The 12,366-nt window shown below is 33.3% G+C and overlaps 2 protein-coding genes across 4 annotated transcripts; both read right to left on the bottom strand.

The window, feature by feature from the left end:
- Window positions 1-1,799: 1,799 nt before the first annotated feature.
- On the bottom strand, window positions 1,800-4,084 carry LOC124938877 (UDP-glycosyltransferase 86A1-like). The gene is made up of 2 exons (XM_047479401.1): window positions 3,530-4,084; window positions 1,800-2,710 (listed from the first exon to the last, which is right to left on the bottom strand). The coding sequence occupies exons 1-2, from the start codon at window positions 4,074-4,076 to the stop codon at window positions 1,800-1,802; spliced, it is 1,458 nt and encodes a 485-aa protein (XP_047335357.1). The 5' UTR covers window positions 4,077-4,084.
- A 541-nt stretch (window positions 4,085-4,625) lies between these two features.
- On the bottom strand, window positions 4,626-12,143 carry LOC124938589 (TSL-kinase interacting protein 1-like). Of its 3 annotated transcripts, none has more exons than XM_047479057.1 (14): window positions 11,971-12,143; window positions 11,333-11,535; window positions 11,183-11,265; window positions 11,052-11,099; window positions 10,875-10,984; window positions 8,047-8,131; window positions 7,683-7,962; window positions 7,137-7,271; window positions 6,878-7,029; window positions 6,399-6,637; window positions 6,134-6,320; window positions 5,592-5,945; window positions 5,195-5,314; window positions 4,626-5,126 (listed from the first exon to the last, which is right to left on the bottom strand). In XM_047479057.1, the coding sequence occupies exons 2-14, from the start codon at window positions 11,475-11,477 to the stop codon at window positions 4,929-4,931; spliced, it is 2,136 nt and encodes a 711-aa protein (XP_047335013.1). In that variant the 5' UTR covers window positions 11,478-11,535; window positions 11,971-12,143; the 3' UTR covers window positions 4,626-4,928. The 3 variants fall into 3 exon arrangements, with proteins under 3 accessions (XP_047335013.1, XP_047335014.1, XP_047335012.1); XM_047479058.1 differs by having other exon boundaries at window positions 11,333-11,526; XM_047479056.1 differs by having other exon boundaries at window positions 11,333-11,543; window positions 11,971-12,142.
- Between the last annotated feature and the right edge of the window lie 223 nt (window positions 12,144-12,366).

Genomic DNA, 12,366 nt, shown 5'->3' with positions numbered 1-12,366 from the left:
TATACTACTACTATGAATATATTATTATTACTATATTTAACATTTGTATTGGTTAAAAAATAGTTTTTTTAAAATTTTTAAAAAAATGAAAAAATTATGATTTTTCTTTATTAAAATTATCAAATAATTAAATTAATTATTTTGTTCCATTTTCAAATTCCATCAAATTTATTGAATTTCACATATTTATTAGTATAATTTCTTTTGCTACAAGGCCCAATAATAATAGGCTTTGAAAACAACTATCTCTATAGACTAACCCAATTAAATTTTAAATTTTAAATTTTTTTTTATTAATTCACGGTAGATAAATAATAATAACAAATCAAACAATTACAAATCTAAATCATGAATTTATTATCATAAATTAATAAAACAAAATATTAAAAATACATCAAACACATAAAAAGGAAGTCAATATCAAAATCAAAGCACAAGATCATACAATTCTATTTGGGAAAGTTGGGTTGGGGCCGCTTAGGGCTCATAAAAAATTGTGGCTCACAAATTTAATAAAATTATATTAATTATAATTTTTATAAAATTAAAATATATACATAAATTAAATATATTATTATAATATTTATTATATAAAAATATTAATATAATTGAAAGAAAATGTATAAATTGATTCATAATAATAATAATAATAATAATAATAATAATAATAATATATATATATATATATATATATATTAAATAACTATTATATAATAATACTAGGTTTTTGAAAAATGTTAAAAAAAAAATGATCTAATTGCATAAGTTGTCTGATGATCTGGCCAGATCCTCTATAATTCATATACTTATCAGGCACATGAGAAGTGCTTATTTTAATTTTCAATATAAATAAAATAATTTTATAAATAGTCCTATATTATATATTAAAAATATATGAACTTTTCATATTTTATCAAAGAAAGAAAGTGTCCATTTTGACACGCTTAGTATAAAAAAAAAAAAAGGTAGAATAAAGAAAACAAAATATCATTTATATTCTTTGAAATAGTTTGTTTTCATCAAATATATAATTTTTAAGAAAAATATCAAGAATACAACAATTATCTGTATATACAAATCCTATTGGGCAATCAATCATAAACCTTACATAAAATCCAATCTATATTAAGAAAAATAAATAACATAAGCATATGATTCAAAATCTCTGTCTCCATTTTATTTTATTTATTTTTTTTATTTTTATTTTTTTTTCCAATTGATTGTTTTATTCTCTATCTTGGTATTAGTGCGCCAAAAGATAAATAACGCGATAAATGAACAAGAAGTAGTACCTTTAAAATTGAAAATTATAATAAATGGATGTCACCTATTTAAATTGGTTGATGTTAGTCTAAAACCTCACCACCCACCATTAAAATTGTTGTGGAAGAAGGACAAATTAAGATTGCAAAATATGCAATTTTTTATGTCATTTAAACCCTAACTATAACTCCACAATAATATCATATATTAATATAACAATTTATGTCACATAATTATTATGATAGTAACTAAATCGGCCAGTTATGGTTTATTTGTAACAACTTACAACTATGAGCACAAATAACAAAAACATTCATTTAACTAATTGCATGTTTTATTTAAAAAGTATTTGTATAATTACATAATTCTTGATGTTTGTTACAATAATTTAATTCAAACATTTATATTGAAATTTTACAAATAAGGATCCATGCCAAAATATGAAGCGTGCACAAGATATGTACAAAATACAAACTTGTCGATTAACAACTATACCAAATTAATTGATTTTTTCTTACCACAAAACCTAAAATCAATTATTCATTAATTCTCTTTACCTTAGTCTCCAATTTCTCTACAAACTCTTTAAGATTTCTCTCCGAAGATCCATTCAACCCCAACGAATCTTCCAACACCGTTTTTATTCTCTTTATTTCCTTTCTCGTCTCCTCAGACTCTTTACCATCCATCAAAGTGTTCATCTTCTTGGTCACCTCATCTTTCGTGATTTCCTCTTCATCACACAAGTTAATCCCAACTTTCCAATCATCCACAACTAGTTTCCTATTTGTAAATTGATCAGTCAGCAACGGATAACAAAGCAAAGGTACCGCACACCAAATACTCTCCAATATAGAATTCCAACCGCAATGTGTTAAAAAACCACCTATCGAAGGATGAGAGATCACGTCGATTTGGCTACACCACGGTACAACAAGCCCACCACTTCCAACATTCTCCAAGAATTTTTCGGGTAGGAAATCGGTATCGTCGGAGCTAACTATATCGGGCCGAAGAACCCAAATGAAGCCCAACCCACTAAGCAAAAGCCCATTAGCAATCTCCACAATGTCATGCTTAGTGGTGTGAGCATAACTCCCAAATGAAATGTATAGAATGGATCTCTCCGGTTTGGAATTAAGCCATTGGATGCAATCGGACTCCGCTAACATGCTTGTGGCTACAGGTCCTTTGGTGAACCCTCGAGGGAAGATCGGGCCAATAGCGTAAGTGGGTTGTTTTTTATGAATGGCTGAGATCGTTTCTGGCTCTAACTCATTGATTGTGTTACATATTATGAAATCTGCTTTTTTTACATCGGTAAAGGATTTATAGATGATCTGGTGCACTGGTGTCCATATATCTGATGATTTCAAGTATGACATCAAATCCTTTGGATCAATAGATGGAACTCCCGGGATGTAATCAATTGTATCAATTCGATTATCTGTATGATAAAAAGAAAATCACTTTCCAAGAACTAGTAACAAAAATGTGAATAAAAAGAACACAAAGAAAAGAAAATGTTTTAATTTGGTTAATAGATTTAATTCTTACCCACTAAATAAAAAACATTTGGTTAATATATTTAATACTTACCCACCAAATAAAAATAGCAATGTTCACAAAACATCTCACTACTAAGGTAAAAATAGCAATGTTCACAGAACATTTTACTACCAAGGTATTGATCATCGGTTCGGTTCGGTTCGGTTTCGAGTTATTCGAGTTCTTCAATTCGAGTTCTTCGAATTTTTATTGTTTTAAACAAATTCGAAGACCGGACCGAATATTAAATTCGAATTCGGTGAATTCTAGTTCGATCGAATATTCGGTTCAGACTAAATATTGAGCACAGATACATAATTGTACGGTTTGCAAACTTACTTAATTTAATATATAATAAAATATATAATTATTTAATTATATTTAATAAAAAAATATAATATAATATAGATATAAAATAATTCGATTTTCGATTTAGTTTTCGAGTTGAAACTCAAACTCGAAAATCAAACCAAAAACTATAATATTTGAATTCGAATTAGTTTAAAATTCGATTCAAAAATTAAAAATTAAATTGAAATTCAGATACTCGATTTAGAAAGACCTAATTATTATTTGAATTGATATTAAAACTTAAAAGACTTAATAAATCTTTTAAAAACTTAAAAGACTTAATAAATCTTTTAAATTCAAACCCTAGAAATTACTTGAACAATTATAAATAATATAAAAAAATGCATTTAATAAGATAAAGACATACCTTGGGAAGCAAAATGTGAATTTTGTTTCAACAAATCCAAGTGATAGTATAACGTAAGAACCAAAGCCGGTTCTGTCCAAAACGAAACATTTACTAAGTCATACTTATCCGCAATAATCGACGGCCAAACGAAAAAGGTGTCAACTATCAAACAATTCACCGGCAAACAATTCTCCTTTTCCGACAACTGGACAATTTCTCCTACGATTTCGTCAACATGGGCGGAAAACACATGCAAGATTCCTTCCATGAACTGGTCGTGATTCAACGATCGATTGAAACTTAGAGGGAACCCGTCGCTAATGGTTCGGTAACGTATGTCAAGCCCGGATTCACGGGCTCCGGCAAAGATGTCGTCGGAGCCGGTGCCGGAGTTGTTAATGGAAATCTGGTGGTGGACGGATTGGGTGTTGATGAAAGTTATGGTGAATGAATAATTAGCCGCCAGTTTGATCGCTAGGTTTACGAAAGGTATCACGTGGCCTTGGAGAGGGTATGGGATCATTATGGCGTGGATCTTTTCATTTTTCCGGCAATTTTTTTCCATTTTCTAGAGAGAGATTATAATGCTTGGGAAATTGTTTATATAAATGTTCTTAATCACTTTTTCATCTTAAATATATATATATTTTCTTTTCTAAATTCAGTATTTAATAATAAACCTCCACATTAGTCTTATATACATATATTTTACTCCATTTTTAGATTATATAGAAACAGTTTAATTAGTTGGTTCAATTTGCAACTTCATCTCCTATTGTTATCATTTTTTTTAAATGTATTAAAATTGAAAAATATTAGAGTATTTAAGCACAACTAAAAAGGAAATTAAAAAATATTAGAGTATTTAAGCACAACAAAAAACGAATTAGAGCTCCGTCTACAACAAAAAACGAATTAGAGCTCCGACTTCAATCAGAACGGATCTCACATGGTGTCATATTAATGATATTAATGGATTCGTGTTTGCAACTATTGCTGCATGACTGTTAAACTTTTCAGGTTTCTACATCCAATTTTTTTTTTTTTTGCATCTTATGTTTTGAAACTCAATATCACCTAATTCGAAATCTAGAAGAAATGTGTTTCACAGATATTCAGAAGATAGATTTGTTGATTAAAATGAAAGATACAGTTATTTAAAGGTCCCAAATCCTACAACATATGTACTAAACTTAATCCCAAACATAAAAACCAACTGGGTAGAGATATTTTTTTTTGAAAGCCTTCTCTGCATATCCCTTTCTATCATTTGTACAATAGCATACACAAACATTGATGATTAAAGCCACCCTAAAGTCAATAGAGAAGCATCTATGTTTTCAATCTGTTAGATCTTCTCCCCATCAAGGTTGCTCTAACTTCAACTTCTTCTATGTATAGTATAGTTTCGATTTTATCAACTGGTATTTTTATTAGCAGCATTCTCCTTCTGTTTCTGAACTTCAGTCGACGCCATCTTCTCCTTCTTGTCCATGCTGATGGAACAGTATTGAAATGCATCCAAACTGTTAGCAAGAAGCCGGTTCAGACTGCTGCTTAAAAGTACATCTTCCGCCGAGCAAAAATCCATCCCTAGAGGTCCTAATGAGTCGGTCTGTAATAAAGATTATAAATATGATTGTTTTGTTCTAATGAATCCGTTGTTAAGAAAAAAAAACTAACCCAATATATATCAGTAAGACCATTGAGATCCTTTGGAGAATTCTCTACAATAGGTGAATCGAATGGACAATCATCAATTATATTTCCACCATTGGCAGACTCGCCTTTATTTGCCAAATCCTGCACAAAAGCCTTAAGTTAGTAATCATGGATATTATTCTCTCTATTTTAAATAATATTGATGGGTAGTGATATTGAGGAAGAATTTTTTTTTGCAATAGGTATTATTATATAATGATAAAATACTTTTGTTTTTAAAAGAAATAAAAGATATTTTAGTAATTTGATTAATGAATTGAATTATGCAATTAATAAGAGGGGATAAAGTGAGGTTTGATTATGGTTAGATTTTTTCAGGCCTATATATAAAGTGGTATAAGATTATGATTATCGAGACCTCTACAAGCATGTTAGATATGGAATGCAATTCTTCCGGTTGAACAGAATTCTTCCGGAAGGAGAATGCATCGCACGTTTCTTCAGCATCCCAGATTGAAGGTGCTGGTCCCAAACTAGTTTGTTTCTGATTATATCTTTGCACATGAGCAGCAATGGCAGCATCAAACGAATCACTATTGAAGGGTAACTGCGGCTCAAGGCTTTGAAAGTATCTAGATTGAGGCTGATCAACATAATTGGAGTTTATATCTTCCGGCACGCCTGTTAGTAAATCCCCCACACTTATATTCGTAAGACTATCTGCCCATTCCCCAACCGACAAGGAAGCTCCAGTCCTTAGTCTCCTATCATCCTGGAGAAGAATGTAACGAAAAAAAAATCTGATCATAATCCATCTCTATACCCAGCGAAGGTATACGAAAGAAAATCACTTCCAATTTTAACTTTGGCGTGGTTGCGACACATCGTGACAAAATACAAATTTTCAAATAGGCTCAAGATTTACAAGGGCAGTAATAATAGATGATAAGGAAAATTTACCTTATTGACCTTTTCTCTTGCAATTTCTTGGTTGCTAGTCTCTATGAGCAATGATTTATTTCTCATTTGGTTAGAAGATTCTAGATGGTCATTACAGTTGTTAATACTGGAGGACCCAAATACACCATTAGTGCAAGAGGGAATCAATGGCACTTGAGGGAGTTTATTTTTGCAAAACCAACCATACCTTTAAAAGGAGAAATAATTGGTTAGGGTGATGTACATTTAGACATAAAATGGAAACATAAATGAATGAATGACAAACCTTAAGCGGAAAAACTGAGGGCTACCAATTAAGCCATGTATATCACCAGCACAAAGTACTGAATCCTGAGTCCATCTCTGATGAGCATTTGAGTTTTCTATTAAGATGTTGTAAGGGAAAAGCACTAGTTCTCCAGAGGCTAAGCTACAATTTCCCCATTTCCGGTTCAAATGTTCCAGCACCGACGAGATTTTCTTTCGTATACCAAGTGTAAGCTCTAGGTGTGGATTATGATTATCCTGTAATCAAATCATCAAATAAAATACTAAAATACCCTTACTTTATTCTTTATAACATTTTAAAATATTAATTATAAATGAATTTTAGTCATTAACCCAAAAAATCCACTTTTTCGTCAAACTATGTTTTTATTTTCAAAACGTAGGATTATTTAAAAGAAAAAAAAAAACTACATCAAACAAACTCTAAGTATTGTTTGACCATGAACTCATATTGTTAATGTCATTACCCACTCTTACCATTTCCAAGGCTTTTCTCGTAGCTTCATCAACTGGGAACAGCTGGAGTTTAAGTTTTGCAGGACTTTGTACATTATTGAAATCGAAGATTCTTGGTGAGTTAACTTGCGGAGGAGTACTATCTTTTCTGGAAGTATCACAAGCATGTTGCCCTAATGAAATGCAAAATCATGACAGCATTTAAAAAAGGTTGAGCAAGAGTACTATTGTTGCAATAATTTTATTCTGAAATGCATTATTTGGTAGACTTGTTACTAACCGAGTGAGGCGTTGACACATGTATTCTCTTTATCAACAGTTTCCCTCTCCAGATGCTCAGCAGCATCTGCAACCAATGAAACACCTGCCATTGCTGCCTTCTCCCATTTCTTATACGAAGAAGTAGAGGCCGTACCTGATCAACATTCAGCAATAGCCAAACAAGAGTAGTTATTATTTGGCTGATCACCCATTATCATCATCCAATCATGAACCAAATACTAAATTACCTCAACTTTATTTCTTATAAAAAAATTAAATATTAAATACAAAGAATTTTTAATCATTTAACCCAAATATCCACTTTTCCATAAAATAAAATAAAACTCGGATTGATTAGTAAAAAAATATATACATGAAACCAGCTCTAAGAGTAGGAAATCACACGAGCCTTGAAGCATCATATATATAAAATGGACACATTAGCAGTAGAAAATTAGTAACAAGTACTGCAATATGCCAATAACCTTCCGCCACCACAAGAAGATGATGGAAGATGCAAAAGAAATAAAACTAAAATTGAAGTTACTATAGCTAAAGAGCTCACTTGGTTTCTTCCGCTGTGACGTCTTTTTAACCGGGGGAAATTCAACTTTGCGGTTGCTCCCATTGTTTTTCGTATTTGCATTCCTTCTTGTAGAAGATCCTTTTACTCCCTGTTTTGTAATGTTTTGGGTATTATCTAGAATGACTTTACCAGCAGCATTGTCCTGTCCCAGTACTCCGGTTTGATTTGACGCAAGTGGAAGGATCGCAGGAGGTGGGCTTTCTTGTTCAGGTTGCTTTCTCTTCCTGCCTTTTCTTTGGTCTTTCAAGAGTTGGTGTTCCTTCATTCAAGGAGTAATATCTCAGTTCAATTATTATAGAAAACTCCACTTATACTACTAGAAAATTATAAATAGGTTTCTAACCAAGGTCTCCACAAATATCTTGAACTTCCGAGGTTTCAGATGGAGCTTTGAGACTTTCCAGCTAAACTTCTCCAGTAAAGACCACCTTCAGGCAAGAAAACAAAACCATAAAAAGGAAGCAATCAGTTCCCAAACAGATCTCACCAAATATTTCTTTAGGAGGTTAGAAGAAGATAAGCATTTTGTTCCAACCCTTTACTAATTAGTGGACATAACTATTTAAGATAAATATAGTCAATCAAGAATTTGAGAAAGGAGAGTGCTTGTGGAATCATTTTCTCATATCTTTAATAGGGTAAAAACCCATATAAATACATGTAAAAGAAAAAAGTAAGATTGATAAGAGTGAAACAAGTTAGCTTATGGTACATGACAAGAGTTATACTTGTGGGACAAGCCTAAATTGGTATTTCCACACTCCCCTCAATCTAAACGGTAGATTTCAGCACAAACGAGGAAGCTGAGAAGAATTTGATTCAACTCAAAATGGGCGGCTTTGAAGAGAATCGCCAAACATAGTCTATGTCAATATAATAGCAAAGTGGAGTCGTGGAGTGCGTGCAGAGTGGCGAGAGCTTAATTGACATAGTCGGTGTTGGAGTTTTTGTAAGAGTGACAACACTGTAGTGTTTGCAGGTATGATTCCAACACTGCAGAGCAATTGTGGAATCATTTTTTCATATAGGGAAAACACCCATATAAATACATTTAAAACTAAAAACAACATTTATAGGAGTGAAACAAGTTAACTTATGGTACATGCCAAGACTTAAGTTATGGGACTTGCCAACAGTTAACTTGTGGGAGTAACCTAGATTGTTATTCTACACTCCACAACAATCTAGGCGGTATATTTCAACCCAAACGAGGAAGCTCAGAAGAATTTGATTCAACTCAAAATGTACAGAACAGATGGTCGATGACAAAATTCTTGCATAGTGGCTTCATGGAGTATTTGTAGACTGGCGACCGCTTGAATGACATAGTCGATGCCGGAGTTTCTGTTAGAGTGACAACAGTAGAGTTTTTGCTGATGTAGTTCCAAACTCAAGTGAGATGCCCATATGAGGTGACCCCACTTGTTTTCTTCCAGATGTGACTCCGCTAACAATTTGAATTTTTTTACTTTTTTACTGAAAACAGAAACCTAAAATCAAGCAGGGCCCTAAGGCCTAAAACAGAGAAATGCAAGCATTCGTTCTAACTCCGCAACTAACTAGGCAGATAAATCTTGTCAACGAAGGTGACCCTTCTTCTTACAATGAAGGCCACTACATGTCTCAAAATTTGTCAACGAGTGTCGAATATTTGCGCCGGAGTGTCACTGGCTGAAATGCTGAGTTCAAGTCTGTTTATTTCAGTTGAACATGCTGCAAGAAGTGATAGAAGAGAGCAGTAGACTCTTAATTGTCTTCTTCTTGGATATTTTGATATGGGCTGGAGATGAAAAGAAAAAAAAGGCCTGTTTGGCTTCGAATTTAAGACAGTAACAGGATGGAAGCTAGATCACTTCTCGTAGAAGAATGTTGATCAAGTTACAGAAATGGAACTGAAAGTGCATCCAGAACAAAGAGAATCTCTGACAGTTCTGTGTAGTGATGCAAAGATAACTATTCTCAGCAGTTGAAGTGGAAGTGAACTTCAGCTATATTGAAAAACTCAAAGTTATATATTAATAAAAGGGCCTATTTGTTTTGAATATGGATAAAACCAACAAAAACTAAAATGTTAGAAGGAATATTTGTGGAAACGAGACTATCGGAACCCTCCACCAGTGGCTACTCTGGCCATTGGTGGAGGCTAGGGAAACATGTGTTTTTCTGAAGAACATTAACACTACTCAGACACCATGAAGAAATTGAGAAAGGGAAATGAACATTTTTTCCATATCTTTGAGGAAGAGGAACTGATTAGGTTAAGAAGAAAAACATTGGGATGCAGGAGATTGACAGATTTAAAGGTTGGTATGAGATGGAAACACGGGTAACTATAGTGTTGGAGAAAGTTATTCAAGAAGTAACGAAAAAAATATTTTTGATTTTCCATGGGCAAATATGGACAAACGGGATGCCATTAAAAAATGGCATTTCTCGGGTCGACAGCGTTAGAAGGGGGAATTCTGATGGATGACAATGTAAGAAAAAAGGAATGGTGATCATAAGTAGATGCATAATATATTGTCAAGCGTTGCATTGCCTTTTCGTATGGAACATCTGGGGGGCTACTATGGGACTCGAATAGGGATAGAATTGGTGCTTCCAAAAACCATAACATGTTTTTGAGAAGCATTGGCTGGAAACAGTAAGGAAATTAAACTGAGGAAATTGCTCCAATACCGTCTTCTGGAGGACTATATGGATCAAAAGAAATAAAAGAACTTTTGAGAGTAAAATAAGACGAACAAGAATGATTATTAATTTCATTTTCATGACATTAGAGGAGGTACAGAGTGGATCTACAAGCAAATCAACGGGAAAAATTATAGATTTGATGGAGGAACTGAGAACATGGAAATCAGGGGTAGGACGACAAAAGGTAACATACAGGGGTAAAGGAGTAAGTAAAATGAGTAATTAAAACACCATGTATTAATTATCAGCATGACATTCAATGGACTGACTTCTAAAACACAAACAAACTAATCCAACCTAGCATGATGAAGTCACTTATCACTTATCAGGGAAAACTGATTCCTAGCTAAATCTGAAAAACTCATAACTATATCAAAACACCAATGCAGTTGTCACCATTAGTAGCTGATATTCAAATATGAACAAGGATAAGCAGTTGAGAAATCAAACAGGCAAAAGTGATGTAGTGTCAGTTACCATCTAAGCATTGCAGCATTAGTATCTTTAGAGTTTTTAGCATCAAGGCAAACCCCTGGACCAAGCAACTTATTCATGCGCCTCACAAGACGATAGTAGTAATGCCGAACCTGAGCATCACAAAGAAACAACTTAACCAATGTTCCGAAAATGAGCACTTTACTAGAAACAATTCACCTGATCCTTATTTTTAGTCTGGACACGGCTAGTGATCTTCTCAAAATTCTATTGACAATAAATCATTTAGAAATGTCAGACCTATAGTATGAAAAAAATAAATCCAAAAGAGCGAGTTACCAGTTACAAACCTTGCCGACTTGTCGTAATGCAGTGAAGTATCTTTCCTCCTCTTGACGAGTCCAAGCAGCCCATTGGCGTGTTTTCTTTTTCACTGCATCAGGAAGAAATGAATTCCATTGAGAAAACCATGATAAGTATCTCATAAGGTAAATTTGTACCTGGCTTTGGGATATCATGACTTTGAGATTCCGTAATCACATTACAAACAACATCTTTCTCTGGAATACTTTCTTGATTGATTAATATGCTGTTGAAACAAGGCTGTGGCTCACAATTAGGGCAACCTTGTGGCTCCATTTGCATGTTAAAGACAGTCGATGATCATAGTTCAACCTGGTTTTCTGATTTTTCTCTGCAATATCTGAAATCCTAAGACAAGTATCCAAGTCAGAAAGACATTGTTTTGAGACACAAGTCTGCCAATCATGTGAATCATGGTCTGATATTGATAATTAGGTCAATCATACATGCTATCTTCTCTTAAACACACTCTCTCCGATGTCATACAATCTCTAGAATTGTGAAGAGCTTTATCTCTCATCAAGCATTCCATGAAATCATGATGAATTATTATATTCTAATTTCCTTCAGTTACATATACAATACAAAGCAGTAGATGCAAATTGTATCTAAAGAAAATCTAAAAATATAACCCAGGAAGTTATCTGCAAATCAAACCCTAGGATCTCAAATTATCCAATTTCAAAATTGCTAGTTACGCAGTTATAAAATGATCGAATTCCCCAGATAATCTAGAAATTGAGACCTAAACATATGTGCATGTCGAGAAAGATACCTGGACGATGACTAGCTTCCCAATCAAGATTCTCAGTCGCTCGATCTTCCCATGATCTTCAACCTAGCTTAACTTCTGTTGGACGCCGGAGTTCCGGTTCACCAGTATATCACCTCAAACCGGTACCGGTTCAAACAAGAGAAACAACAGCAATAAGGAACGTAAGTTTGTGTGTAAAGACTAAAGAGATATTAAACAGGACTAAAAAATTTGGGATTCTCATCTCTTAAGTCTATCTAAATGGTCTAGTAGTGTTTTTCTCTTGGCTAGAGAATTTTATTTGGGTCAATTCCGAGTTGGCCCGGCTTCGACCGGGCCTACCTTTATTCTTCTTCTCAAGCCCGTTGGGCTTTGTTTTTTCGGTTCGTTTTTCTTACTCTTGTCCTTCGAATGAAC

Source organism: Impatiens glandulifera, chromosome 5, assembly GCF_907164915.1.
Source record: "Impatiens glandulifera chromosome 5, dImpGla2.1, whole genome shotgun sequence".
Classification (NCBI taxonomy): Eukaryota; Viridiplantae; Streptophyta; class Magnoliopsida; order Ericales; family Balsaminaceae; genus Impatiens; species Impatiens glandulifera.
Note: the sequence above shows the minus strand (reverse complement) of the source record. Positions and strands in the feature narration are given on the sequence as shown.